Genomic DNA, 14,336 nt, shown 5'->3' with positions numbered 1-14,336 from the left:
TTATTCGACTTTGGTTGGGTTTATTGACTTCTCTAGGACTTCAGTGTGCTGACCTGTAAAGGGAGTCATAAAATAGAGCCTGCCCCCTTGTGGTGGGAGCGAGGATTACATGGGCTGGGACACCCAGAGCACACAGTCCTGTGGCTGGCACACAGTAAGTGCTCAACGAATGTGAGCCGCTGTGATGACCATCGGCCCCTCCCGGTGCTCCCCACTCATGACCCCGCTGGTCTCTCCTCTCTCTCCATCTCCTGTTTGCCTACTTCGCCCACCGTCTCCCCTGCTCTCTTCCTCCCTTTCTCCCTCCAGTTACNCAGAGCACACAGTCCTGTGGCTGGCACACAGTAAGTGCTCAACGAATGTGAGCCGCTGTGATGACCATCGGCCCCTCCCGGTGCTCCCCACTCATGACCCCGCTGGTCTCTCCTCTCTCTCCATCTCCTGTTTGCCTACTTCGCCGTCTCCCCTGCTCTCTTCCTCCCCATCTTTCTCCCTCCAGTTACAGAACTCAGCCGAGTCCCAACACTTCTTGAAGGTGTTTTCTGATGTCTCTTCTCTGTGGACCATGTTCGGGTTCTTAGAGCCCGGAGCAGGATTTGTTACACACAGGGGCAGGAGGCTCCAGAATTCAGGTGGACTGTGGACCCTGGGGACTCCTGCTGGGTTCCTCTTTGCCCCCCATCCTGAAACTCTTCCTTCTGAGGTCAACTTCTCCATTTCACATGCTCCCCACATTATTTTGAGGGCACTCCCTTGTCCCCAGATCACTCCAGAACATCCCCAGAGAGGGGAAACAACTGTCACCACCCTCATCTTCTTGGGAAGAATGAAGAAAGTGTCTGAAATTAAGACAGGCCTGGATTGATCAATCCGCTCATCTGTTTGCACACGTATCCATTGAGTCATCCAAGAAACACTCATGGAGGGTCTGCTCTTCACCAGGTCTTACACTCAGGTCTGGGGAAGGACACGAGGGCAACAGGTACTCACCGTTAACCCCTTTTTTTTTTTTAGTATTTATTTAATTAAGCTCTACATCCAATGTGGGGCTCGAACTCACAACCCCAAGATCAAGAGTTGCACGCTGTTCCAACTGAGCCAGCCAGGTTCTCGGTACATATTTCTTGAGCACCTACTAAGTCCTGGGCACCGTTCAAGGTGCTTGAAGCTATCTCAGTGAACAAGACAGATAAAGATTCCCTGATCTTGTAGAGCTTACATTATAGCAGAGGCAACAGAATAAATACATCAAGTGGCATGTTGGAAAGTGTTACATGCTATGGAAAGTAAATAGAGGGGAGGAGATGGGTGGATTATAGTATTAAACTAGGAGGTGAGGATGGCCTCACTGAGAAAGAGATGTCTAGCAAATCACCCAAAGGAAGTAAGGGAGGTAGGGATATGGCCAGCAGAGGAAGAGAGTCCTCGGTAGGGGGACATGCAGAGGGCTCTCGGATGGTGAGTGTTCCTGGTACGTTGAAGGAAAAGCAAAGAGTCTGACGGCTGGAGCACACTCAGTGAGGAGCAGGGCAGGAGGCCGGGTCAGAATGGAAATGGCAGACCAGGTCGTGGAGAACTTCATAGGCTGCGGGAAGGACTTTGGTCCTCACTCGGAGTGACATGGGAGCCACTGCAGGGTTTAGAGCAGAGGAGTGGCATGACCCAACTGACATTTTTAAAGGACCACTTGGCCTTGTGTGCTGAGAGCCAACTAGAGGGCCAGGACAGGGGCGGGGAGAGCAGGCGGGAATGTGTTCAGATGACAGACGGCGGGGGTCTGGACACGCTCCAGAGATGGAGCCAGTAGGACTCACTTATGAATTAGAGCAGGACGTGAGAGAGAAAGGGAGGATCAGGAACGGCTCCAGAGTTGGGGTTTTTTCTAAGTTTATTTATTTATTTGGAGAGAGAGAGAGACAGGGAGAACGGGGGAGGGGCAAGGAGAGGGAGACAGAATCCCAAGCAGGCTCCATGCTGTCAGGGCAGAGCCTGACGCGGGACTTGAACCCACGAAACCATGAGATCATGACCTGAACAGAAACGAAGAGTGGGAACTCAACTGACTGTGCCAGCAAGCCACCCCAGCTCGAGTTTTGGGCCTAAGCAACTGGAAAGGTGAAGCCTGTGCAGGGGGGCGGTTTGGAGCAGAATTTTGAGATATGAAAGTATGGACATAGGTAATTGGAAATTTGAATCTGGAACTTAGAAGTCAGTGTCACAGATAAAATTTAGAAAATCATCGGTGTTAGAAAATAGTAGATAATATTTAAATCCATCACCAGGGAGTGAAACGATGTAAAGAAAGAGTTTGAGGACTGAGCCCCGAGGTCCAGGAGATGTGAGTGCTGGATGATGGCAAACGCCACCAAGTCATGTAGCGTGGGTGCAAATCGCCTACTGGCAGAAACTTAAAGCAGTGGGTCAGCAGGACACAAGGCACTGGTACATCGTACAGCCTCTCATCATCGTCTGGAGAGAGGTTTGAGGGTCCGGGCATAGCTGGAAACATCCAGCTGGAGTGTGTCCAAAAGACCCCCACCCACCCCCTAGCTTCTACTGTATTGTTTTATAGGCAGTGTGAGGTCAGCCTTGCAAGTAAAGATAAACTGGTCTGAGCTCAGGCACCAGAGAAATTGCTTGCAGCGCTGAAGCCACCTGAAGACGCTGAGGGGCGTGGAGACCATGTGGAATCAGTTCTGCTTTGGGGAAGCAAGGGGCTGGAGTCCACCTGCTGTCATCTCATTGCTAGAACCTGGAGTGAGCTCCCAGGGTCTTCCAATACAATCCAAATTGTTTTCTTCAAGGTCTATCCCCTGACCTAGGGCTCATCAAACATAAGCCTGACCGCTGGGGATAGAAATCAACTGGAGTGGCATGAACAACAGGGGTAGAAATGAGCTGGTCTTGTAATGGGATGTCCAGTGGTTGTTGGCAACGCCAGGGGAGGCGCTGTGGAAGGAAGGGGGGGCCTAGAGTGTCAGTCCAGAGCCTGTTGTGGAGGCCTGAGCCATCCGGCCATGGAGTCCATGCCAGACGCAAAGACCTATATCCAAATCATAAAACAGTCCTGGGATATAAAGTGAACTGCTCAATATTCTGCCCGTGGGCCTTAAACCCATCTGAGCAAGGGATGGGGACACGGTTGTGGAGGCCCGAGACACAGCTGTTGGTGGTTGTGGCCAACTAGGAGCAATGTCTAAGCCATTGTCGGAGGGTGAGTCACCGGGAGGTCTCCTCTAGCTGGGTATGGTGGCCAGGGGCAAGGGTGATGATAAGTTCAGTACTGCGACAGGTTGGTGCCATGGGCATTGGCCTCGGCAGCTGCTAGAGGCTGTTGAACATTGTCCAAATCTGGAAGAGAAGTTAAGAGGTCACTTAGCCCTCCACCTTGGCTTGTTTCCTGAGATTGCTTGCATGTGTTCTTGCTAGATTAGCTGCAGTCTGTCAGGTGCCTAGGACGAGCCAGATGATTTGTCCTTTCCCAGAGCATTGACCTTGTAGGAGCCCAGGAGTCAGCATTCTGCCTGACACATCAGCCGTGCCCCTCCCTCTCCTAGGTGCCCACAGAGGACGATGAGCGGCTGACGTAACTGTACCCTGAGTGAGTCATAGCAAAGCTCCCTCATCGTCACTACCTGCAGGTGGCCAGTGTGGAGGAACAAGTGAATTCTGTGTTGACAAGGGCCAGGACTGGGAGGTAGAAGCTATAAGCAGAGTTCCATTGTCAGATTGTATCATACTGGGAAATTTTAAACACTATTTTTTTTATGTCTTTGTTTTATTCTGGGGGGGGAGGGGCAGAGAGAGAGGGAGACACAGAATCTGAAGCAGGCTCCAGGCTCCGAGCTGTCAGCACAGAGCCTGATGTGGGGTTCAAACCCACGGACTGTGAGATCACGACCTGAGCTGAAGTTGGACGCTTAACCGACTGAGACACCCAGGCGCCCCCATATTGGGAAATTTTAGCACACAGCAAAGGTGTGCATCAGAACATTAGGAGTCTGGGTGATATCTGCTTGGGGAAGAATCTAGCCACCCCATATCCTAAACCAGGTCTTGGTGGTCAGAATCCGTTGCAACCAATTTGCCTGTTGTGCTCGGACCAGATCCCCAAGTCATTGTGGTACACCTGGAGCCACGAGCCAGGACTTCTGGCAAGTAAGAAATACTCTGTGAGCCCAGTGACATCATAGATCAAATGGATCCTCATTGGGCCACCTTAGACCTCCATGATGGTTTTTGTTTTTTTGTTATTGTGGTAGGTCCAGGCATGGATCTGGTATACCAAGTGGATGTGATAGCATGTCATTTTGATCAGCTTTTCTGTCCAGAGGCTCTGTCAAGGTGCAGTGCCTTATTGTGTGTTTGTTCATTGTCACATACAGATGGAGTTTGTGGCTAATTGCTTTATCTGTTTCCACAGCAGAGGGTACCATGTGGATATGCTCCTAACGCTCCAGTTCTGGGTAGTCCCGAGGCCTGGTCATACAGCAAGACCTTTAGCAATGGCCCACGAAGCTGTATGAAAGGGACTTGTTACAAAGATGTAAGCAGCACACATAGGGAATCCACAAAGATAGCATGGTACCGCTGGGCAGGAAAAATGGAGGGGAACCCTACCACCCACCCCTGGCTCCAAAGGAAACCTGGAAGAAGAAGGTTTGGTAAAGAGAGCCTCCCTGAGAGGAGTGATCCTCTGTGAAGGAACCTGGCCAGCCCTAAACCAGCCTGAGGCAACCCCAGGATGGAGAGTTGAGTTGGAGAACAAGGAGAAGATAATTGGACCCACAAGGGAGGGTTGTGATTTTAAGTAGGGAGGTCATGGGAGTCCTCAGTAAGAAGGGATCATTTGAGCAAAGACCTGAGAGGGTGTAGAAACTCACCGAATCCTCACAGCAAGCAATCAGGTTGGTAGTGCCACTCCCCCCATTTTCCAGTTGAGCAGACTGAGGTACAGCAAGGATAAACAACTTAGAATTGTCCAAGATCACACAGCTGGCAGTTGATAGAGCTGGGGTTTAAAGCCAGGCAGTTAGGGTCCAGAGATCCTGCTCTTAAAACAAAACAGGATATAGGAGAGCCTTCATAAACGGAAAGGGCAGAGAAAATGTCAGGACACATGACTGTGATCAACATTCAGAGATGCTGTTGATTGAGCACTGACTATATACTAGCCACAGTGTTGGGTGCTGTGGGGCAAAATACACATGAACAAGATGCTGAGCTTGCCTCAGAGAGCTTATAATCCAGCCAGAGGGTGGGGAGGGAATATAGAAAAGTGCGCAAATCAGATCCCAGCAGGCTGTGGATGATATACTATTGAACTGTAGATAAGATGCTGGGGGTGCACGAATGATAGAGACTATTTGCAGCTGGGTGAGGGTGCAGCTGAGTGAGGGAAGTGTTCTGGAGGCCGGAAGCACTAAAGGATTGTAAGCAGAAAGGGGAAGATAAGGGATTCCAGGGAAAGAAAACAAGTGAGAAAGATGTGGAGGCATTTGGGGGATGACCAGTCATCTGGTTTGAGTAGAGATCACTTTAGGAGGGGCACCAACAAGACGGAAAGACACTCTGGCCCCCACAGCGAGGTGGTGATTTCCTTCCCAGCTCCCCCTGTGGAGAAGTCTTAGGTTGGTGCTAGCATCTCTCTCAAACACTAATACCTGCTAATCTCTTTTTAACCCGAAGTTCCCAGGCTCAGATGCTTCAATGGGGAACCAAGCTCTGATTGGCATTTTAAAAGTAACATTGTTCTGTCTTCACGGTCTTGTTGTCGTTGACAGTTATGTTCTTTTTTTAATTTTTTTTTAACGTTTATTTATTTTTCAGAGTGAGAGACAGAACATGAGTGGGCAAGGGGCAGAGAGAGAAGGACACACAGAATCTGAAGCAGGCTCCAGGCTCCGAGCCGTCAGCATAGAGCCCAGTGCAGGGCTTGAACCCACAACCTGTGATATCATGAGCTGAGCCAAACTGGGACGTTCAACCGAATGAGCCACCCAGGTGCCCCTTGACAGTTATATTCTATTTTGGGCAAATGATAGAGCTTTTTAGTGTACAGATAATTATTCTTATTTTTATTATTACTTCCCTTCACAGATAAATTTATCTAAGGAAAATACAGTCCGTTTAAAGGGACAATATTAAGTTAAACATTCAGGTGGTTCATGGCTCTGGCAAAAACCACAAAGGGGGTACCCCAGTGACTGATGTTTAGGGTTCTGGCACAAGGCATAAAGCACGTGAGGGAGAGTAAGGGGTTGGGGAAGCCTGGAAAGGGGGTCAGATCGTGGAGGGCCTGAACACCATGGCAAGGAGTGTGGCTTTTATTCTGTCAGCCACAGCGATGGCGTAGGCTCAAGAAGAGGCAGTGGACTTGCCCAGAGCCGTGCTTGGCAGGCCTTGGCTCTGGCCTCTGAGCAAAAGAGAAGTGGAAGACTGGGGGCTGGGGCAGCCATTACAAGGTGAACAGGTATAGGGCCGTGGACTAGGGTTGAGGTGGTCCAGCTGAGAGGAAGAGCTGGGTTCTGAGCCCCTGTCAGGTCGTATCTTAGAGTGCTGTCTGGCTGACCTAGCACTGACTTCTTTTCCAAAAGTGATTGGCCTTCCAGCCTCCAATTCTGCTGTCCAGTGTGATCTACTAAGAAAATTCAATAGTCTCCGACTGGGTTTTACTGAGCAAAGGTAACATCAGAAGAGGCCAGCCCACCCCAGTCTCTCTGACCTCATGAAGGGGAATTAGAAGAAGTACAATCAGAGATGGTGGAGAAAATGGAGTCATGCCTCCTTAGTCTGTGTTTCCTCATGGGAAAAGTCCGCTTCCGGCCTGACCTCCTGTGGTGACTCATTCTGTTCCATACAGCGAACATCTGATTTTCTAAGGCCTTCAGCTTCATTTCGCTGAACATGAGCTGTTCAAGGACCTTGTCCTGGAGGGCAAAGCAGGCATGCAGCCTCTCAACTTCCTTTGTGTTCATGATGCAGCCGTTGGGTTTGGCTTCAGGAGGCTTAGGTTTCTCTGCCTCTTCCTAAACTCACCCACCATGAGAAAAGGAAACCTTGGTTAATACAGATTTACAAACGTCATGGTAATCAAGCCTCACAACCAGCCTGCAAGGAGAGCATCTTTGCCACACCCGGTAGGTGAGAGATGTGGGATCTAGTGAGGAAAAGTCCCTTTCCCAGTATCACCTAACCTGCATTTGGGAGCCCCCAAAACTGCCAGGACCCATACTTGCCTTGGGTTCATAGGAATAAATGGAGTGGCCCCGTAATTTGCACTCAAGGGGACATAAACGCTGAACCCAAATATATCTGTGTCCGGAGCTTGTGTTTCACGTGTGCCTCTCTGCGACTTGAGTCAGGCCTCATAAAATCACCAACTGCCAAGTCTCAGTGGCCTCATGATACACTCTCACCTTTATAATCCTCATCTGCCCCCATGCAGTTTGTAACACTTGATTTTTTTTTTCTTTCAGGGTTCAGCTACAAATCCCTCATCTTTAAAACCATTTTATTTTTTTAATGTTTTAATTTTTTAAAATTTATTTATTTTGAGAGAGAAAGCATGAGTGGAGGGAGGGGCAGAAAGAGAGGAGAAAGCAAGAATCCCAAGCAGACCCCACCCTGGGCAGCGCAGAGCCCCATGCAGGGCTCGAACTCACAACCATGAGATCATGACCTGAGCTGAAGTCTGAGGCTTAACTGACTCTGGATTTCGGTTCAGGTCATGATCTCGTGGTCGTGAGATGGAGCCCCAAGTCAGGCTCCCCACTGAGTGTGGAGCTTGCTTGGGTTTCTCTCTCTCTCTCCCTCTCTCTCTTTGTCCTTCCCTGACTCCTGAGCATATGTATGGTCTCTCAAAATAAATAAACTTAAAAATACAGGGGTGCCTGGGTGGTTCAGTTGGGCAACCGACTTTGGCTCAGGTCATGATCTCACAGCTTGTGAGTTTGAGCCCCACGTCGGGCTCTGTGCTAACAGCTCAGAGCCTGGAGCCTGCTTTGGATTCTGTGTCTCCCTCTCTCTCTGCCCCTCCCCTGCTCATGCTTTCTCTCCCTCTCTCAAAAATAAATAAACATTAAAAAATTTTTTAATAAAAAAATAAAGTTAAATACTTTAGGCATGCAAGACAAGTGAGTATTACAGCAAATAGCCATGTTCTCATTCCAGCTTAAGAAATAAAATATGACAAATGTAATGACAAATGTCCTAGGGGTCCCCTCCCTCCCTGAAGCTCATCTCAACTGCAGTCCTGAATTCGGTATTTATTTTTTCCATACATTTCTTTATACCAGTGGTTCTCAGTGGGAGGCTATTTTGCCTCCCCACAGGACATTTGGCAATGTTTATAGACATTGTTGCTTGTCATGCATCTGTGGGTAGAGGCTAAGGATGCTGCTAAACATCCAATAATGCACAAGACAGACCCTCGCGATAAAGAACGATCCTGCTCAAAGTATCTGTGGTGCAGAGGTTGAGAAATCCAGCCTCAATATATTTTCATTACACATAGGCATCCATAAACAAGGCAGGGTATTATTTTGCATGTTTTTTAACTTTATGTAAAAGATGTCATAATCTGGGTACAATTTCTGTTGTTTTTATTATGTTATTCTAGAGATGTGTCTATGTTACACAGATATCTTTAGTTCATCTATTTAAAATTTCTCCACTTTAAAGTAGTTGTTATTGTTGTCAGACCACAGTGACTGACATTAAGCATGAAGCAGAAGAGTTTGGGGTGGTCCCTATTTCTTTCTTTCTTTCTTTCTTTCTTTTTTTTTTACAAATTTTTCTCTCTTTTTATTGAAATATAATATACAGTATTGTATTAGTTTCAGGTGCACAATATGATTCAACAATTGCATACATTTTTCAGTGCTCATCAATAGAAGTGTAGTCTTAATCTCTTTTATCTATTTCACCCCTTCCCCACCCACCTCCCCTCTTGCAACTACCAGATCTCTGTATTTTAAGAGTTTGTCTTCTTGTTTTTCTAGGGATGGTCCCTATTTTATAGCCAACGCAACTGAAGCCCTGTGAAGAAAGCGCTTTGTCCTGCATCACCCAGGTGGGAGCTGAAGAGCAGGGGCTTAGACCAGAGCTACGGACTCATCAGTCTTGCCCCATTATCCTGACATCTTCCCTGCCCCCCATCCCCCAGTCTAGCTGTAAACATCCCATCATCCTCAGCTGAAGCCAAGGCCCCTCTCACTCACCTTCTGGGGCTCTGGCGGGGCAGGCTTGACTTGGACTTCATGCTTGACCAACCAGTTGCTAAGCAACAGCAGAAGGAATAGGAACCCAAACAAGACTGGCTTATAGCTGATCAGCCAAGCCACCAATGTTCCTATGGTGCCCGAGGAAGCAAGTATCCCATGGAGATTCCTTAAAAGAGACATTAGTTCCCCCAGCATTATGGCTTGGAGGCACCCAGGCCCCAAGACCCTGCCTTGGTGACCCCTCTAGGACAGTTACCCTCCATGACAGGAGCTGTGGCTGCCCCCTCCTCTGAGTCATAACCAGTCCCCCTCTCCCAGCTGCCGCATAACAATAATATTAGCTACTCCTATGTCTTAAGCAGCCACTGTGTGCCAGACTTTGACAGGCAGTTTGCAAGCAATATCTCATGACGTCCTCACAAGAGCCAGGTGATGTAGGCCTTAGTGATACCTCATTTATTCAGCAGTACTTCTGGGCCTAGCCACTGGGGATAAAATGGCCAACAGCACAGAGCCCCTACTCTCATAGTGACAGGGTCTGCAAAGAAAAATTACCCAAGATCAGGAAATAAGGCAAGAAGATTACATTGAGCCTGTTTACCGTCATACTAAAATTCTGTCCAGCTGGTCTACCTGTTGGTCATCTGATGCTTTAGGGGAAGGTAACTTTGACTTACTGTTTGATATTGATTAGGGCACTGACTCTGTATAGTCAGATGTTAACTTTTTAAAAGTTGGATAAGTTGCTCTGGCAATTACATTACTGGGTATATATCCAAAATAACTAAAAGCAGGGTCTTCTTTTTTCCTTCATGTTTATTTATTTATTTTTGAGAGAGGGAGTGCGTGTGTGAGTGTAGATGGGGGGGAGGAGGGGGGAGGGCCAGAGGCCAGGGAGGAAGGAACAGGGGGCAAGGGGAGAGAGAGAGAATCTCAAGCAGGGTCCGAGTTGTCAGTGCAGAGCCTGACATGCGGCTCGATCCCACAAACTGTGAGATCATGACCTGAGCCGAAATCAGTCATTGGACGCTCAACCAACTGAGCGGCCCAGGCACTCTGAAAGCAAGGTCTTGAAGAGATATTTGTACACTTATGTTCATAGCAGCATTATTCACAGTAGCCAGAGGTGGAAGCAACCCCAAAATCCAACAACAGATGAATAGATAAACAAAACACTATATATATATATATATATATATATATTTACAATGGAATTATTCAACCTTAAAAAGAAGGAAATTCAGAAAACCCTGTGGGCTGTTGCAGTGCTCTCCTTTCCAATCCTCCATCTGATGTGCAAGGTGGAACCACTACCAAGATGCAGATTTTCATGAAAACCTATCAGTGTCCAGGTGGCACCCTAAAATACAGTAGAAAATGTAAAGGCCAAGATCCAGGATAAGGAAGGAATTCCTCTTGATCAGTAGAGACCGGTCTTTGCTGGCAAAGCAACTGGATGGTGGACATACTTTGTCCGACAACTACGTTCAAAAGGAATCCACTCTCGTGGTGCGATTTCATGGTGATGCTAAGAAAAGGAAGAAGTCTTACACCACTCCCAAGATGAAGAAGCATGAGAGAAAGAAGGTAAAGCTGGCTGTCCTGAAATACTATAAGATGGATGAGAATGGCAGAATCCGTCACCTTCATCGGGAGTACCCTTCAGAGGAATGTGGTGCTAGAGTTTTTATGGCTAGCCACTTTAACAGACATTATTGTGCCAAATGTTGTCTGACCTATTGCTTTAACAAACCAGAAGACAAGTGATTATATATGTGTTAATAAAAGACATGAACTAACATTAAAAAAATTTTTTAAAGGAAGGAAATTCTGAAACATGCTACAACAGGTTTGAACTATGAGATTATGCTAAGTGAAATAAGCCAGTCACAAAAACACAAAAGCTCTTTGATTCCACCTACATGAGATATCCAGAGTAGGCAAATTTACAGAGACAGAAAGTAGAATGGCGGTTGCCAGGAGGCAGGTGAACGAGAAGTTGTGGTTTAATGGATACAGAATTTTATATGAGGAGAGCTCTGGAGAGATTGTATAATCATGTGACTATAACACTAGTGAACTATACACTTAAAAATGGTTATGGTGAAGGGGACATGGGTGATGGAGTTGGTTGAGCATCTGATTCTAGATTTCCACGTGGGTCGCTGGGTTCCTGATGACAGCTCCTTTCTTTCTGCCCCTTCCTCATGCATGTGCTCTCTCTCAAAATAGATAAACTTTTAAAAACATGTTTAAGGTGAGGGGCACCTGGGTGATTCAGTTCATTAAGCATCCGACTCTTGGTTTTGGCTCAGGTCATGATCTCACGGTTTGTGAGTTCAAGACCCGCATCAGGCTCTGCACTGACAGTGCTTGGGATTTTCTCTCTATTCCTCTCTCTCTGCCCCTTCCTCTCTCCCCCGCACCCCCCCCCCCCAGTGCCCACTCCCTCTCTCTCAAAATAAATAAACTTAAAAAATGGTTGGGGCACCTGGGTGGCTCAGTTTGTTAAGCATCCAACTTTAGTTCAGGTCATGATCTCTCAGTTCATGAGTTTGAGGCCTGCATCAGGCTCTGTGCTGACAGCTCAGAGTCTGGAACCTGCTTCGGATTCTGTGTCTCCTCCTCTCTCTGCTCCTCCCCTGTTCTCTCTCTCTCTCTCTCTCTTTCTCTATCTCAAAATACATAAACATTAAAAAAATTGTTTTAATGGTTAAGACTTATGTGTATTCTACCACAACTTTAAAAAATGAAATAAATTAGTTATTTCTAGGAAAAAATGAGTAAGTTGCAAATGATTTTTTTGCAAATAGAGGCAAATGAGTTCTATCTGATAGAAAAGATAACATCAAAGTCTTGTAAGACATTAACCACTTTTTTCTTACTCCAGAATTGTTTTCCACTGACTAGTGACTATATATCAGTTTTTCATATTTTCTCTTGTTGTTGTTTTTAATGTTTATTTATTTTGAGAGAGAGAGAGTGGGGGGGGTCAGAGAGAGAAGAACAGAGAGAGAATCCCTAGCAGGCTCCACACTGTCAGTGCAGAGCCAGACATGGAGCTCGATCCCACAAACTTGGAGATCATGACCTGAACTGAGATCAAGAGACAGATGCTTAACCAACTGAGCCACCCAGGTGCCCCTATATTTTGCTTTGAACCAGTGTTATCATCCTGCTGGGGCACCTGGGTGGCTCAGTCAGTTAAACGTCTGGCTTCGGCTCAGGTGATAACCTCATGGTTCATGGCTTCCAGCCCTGAGAAAGGCTTGGTGCTGACAGCTCAGAGCCTGGAGCCTACTTCAGATTCAGTGTCTCCCTCTGTCTGTCCTTCCCCTGCTGATGCTCTGTCTCAAAAATAAATAAAACATTTAAAAATTTTTAAAAATGAGTTAAAGAAATCTTTGACATATGCTCACTATTTTGTATGGGAGTTCTTCATATTCAAATGTCAATTTTAATGGCTATGATATTCTATTTAATTAGTGGCCACTTGTTGGGCCTTTAGGTTAGTTTTCCTTTATTGTTATTATATATAACCTGAGGTAAACAGCATTAAAGTTAAATCTTTGTACACACACTTACATCTTTTCCTAGAATGTCTTCTTGAAAGTGGAATTGCTAGGTCAAAGGATATGCATATTTAAAAATCTAATTTTAAGTTTTATAATATTATTAAATGTGCAAACAAGTCAGAACTACAGAGTTTAAAACAATCTTTGATCTCCTATCTCACCCCTTCCCATCCTCAAATGATATGACTCAGACAACTTGTTCCAACTTTTTAACTGTTTCTTCCGGTATTTATCTTGATATATCTATATTGTATGCTTGTACTGTTATTTCTTGATTTCTCAGTTTTAACATTACATACTATCTTTTTATGATGGAAGATAAGGATTTAGCTCCTGTGCAGAACCTCCCCCATTCCCATTTTGTCCCTCCTCTGTAAATCCCTCTCGTCTCTCTCCTCCGCAAATTTTCTCTTTTCTCCATTCTTTCAATATAATTCTATCACTTTCGTGAAAACAGTATTCATGATGTTATTAAGGCCACGTCAGTGTAGTTCATAGCTGAGCCATATGTCATTGTAATCATTGTACTATGATTACACCTTTTTTCTCGCACAGAGAAAATTTTCCTGGACTTAACTACCTTCCTTCCTTCCTTTTTTTTTATTTGCATAGTTAAAAAAAATTCAACTTCATTGAACTGAAATTGGCATAAGTAAAATATAAAAATACACATAGTATAGTACAGTGAGTTTTGACTAATGTGTAGCCTGGCCAATCGGGATAAAAAAAACATTTCCATCAACCCCAGCAAATTCCCTCCTGCTCAGGGCTCACCTTCATCCCAAGGGCTCACTGATTGGATTCTAGCACTAGAGATTAGTTTTACTAGTCCTTGAACTTCATGTAAGTGTAATTATTTTTTGAAAATTACAGTTTGAAGGGGTACTGGGGTGGCCCAGTCAGAAGAGCATGCGACTCTTGATTTCACAGTCGTGAGATCAACCCCAAGCTAGGTGTAAACATTGCTTTAGAAAAAAAAAAAAAAAACTTTAAAAAAAACGGAAGAAAATTACAATTTGAAGAGAGACGTGTAAAAAAGCAATTGTAATTGTGTCTAATAAGTAGAAACAAGCTTGACGAATACAAGCTGTTCCAGTGTTCGGTCACTAAAGGAGTCCTGGAGGAATTGAAAAAAATTCACCACCTCCATCTGCAGCACTAGAAAGAATTAACCTGGAGTAAAAAGAGGTGTTATGTATGGAAGACTTGGAATGGGAGGAGGTATGAGGGCGAGTGAGGGAGTGCTAATGGGAAAGAGGTCCAGACAGAAGAGCATGAACACAGCCCTCGAGGCAACAGCCGTCCAATTTGGACCCAAACCTGGATTTCCTGACTTCTGTCCATTTTATTACCACGAAACTCACTTGCTCTCTAAGATTCCCCTGTCCAAGCAGTACAATTAGGAAACAGTAAGATGACTTACGAGGTACATTTCAGTGTTTTCTCTTCACTAAATGTGTAAGCTCTTTGAAAGCAAAAACTTCATAATTAAACCCTTGTCACGTAGAAAGCATTAATAAATATTGGTTGAACTGAC

General features: G+C 45.8%; 1 protein-coding gene and 1 pseudogene across 4 annotated transcripts; one reads left to right on the top strand and one right to left on the bottom strand.

Annotated features, from left to right (window-relative positions):
• Positions 1–2,871: 2,871 nt before the first annotated feature.
• Positions 2,872–14,295, bottom strand: TEX46 (testis expressed 46). 4 transcript variants are annotated; one of them, XR_013337963.1, is made up of 4 exons: positions 9,222–9,517; positions 6,725–7,028; positions 4,884–5,053; positions 2,872–3,351 (listed from the first exon to the last, which is right to left on the bottom strand). XR_013337963.1 is itself a non-coding variant. In XM_077775503.1 (4 exons), exons 2-4 carry the CDS (start codon positions 9,678–9,680, stop codon positions 6,726–6,728), a joined length of 477 nt encoding a protein of 158 aa, XP_077631629.1. In that variant the 5' UTR covers positions 9,681–9,762; positions 14,223–14,295; the 3' UTR covers positions 6,650–6,725. The 4 variants fall into 4 exon arrangements, 2 of the variants coding, with proteins under 2 accessions (XP_077631629.1, XP_077631627.1); XR_013337962.1 differs by having other exon boundaries at positions 4,884–5,048; XM_077775503.1 differs by lacking the exons at positions 2,872–3,351; positions 4,884–5,053 and adding exons at positions 9,676–9,762; positions 14,223–14,295 and having other exon boundaries at positions 6,650–7,028; positions 9,222–9,390.
• Positions 9,721–11,010, top strand: LOC144241095 (ubiquitin-ribosomal protein eS31 fusion protein-like; annotated as a pseudogene).
• Positions 14,296–14,336: the final 41 nt, after the last annotated feature.

This window comes from Crocuta crocuta, unplaced genomic scaffold, assembly GCF_008692635.1.
Source record: "Crocuta crocuta isolate KB4526 unplaced genomic scaffold, BGI_CrCroc_1.0 scaffold127, whole genome shotgun sequence".
Classification (NCBI taxonomy): Eukaryota; Metazoa; Chordata; class Mammalia; order Carnivora; family Hyaenidae; genus Crocuta; species Crocuta crocuta.
This window is presented reverse-complemented; position numbering and strand designations above follow the sequence as displayed.

What these genes read in the sequence shown, in the direction of transcription:
- TEX46 (XM_077775501.1), bottom strand. Translation starts at nt 9,419, where the DNA reads ATGCTGGGGGAACTAATGTCTCTTTTAAGGAATCTCCATGGGATACTT. An exon ending in CCCCGCCAGAGCCCCAGAAG is followed by an intron (nt 7,029 to 9,221) that starts GTGAGTGAGAGG and finishes GGGTGAGTTTAG; the next exon opens with GAAGAGGCAGAGAAACCTAA.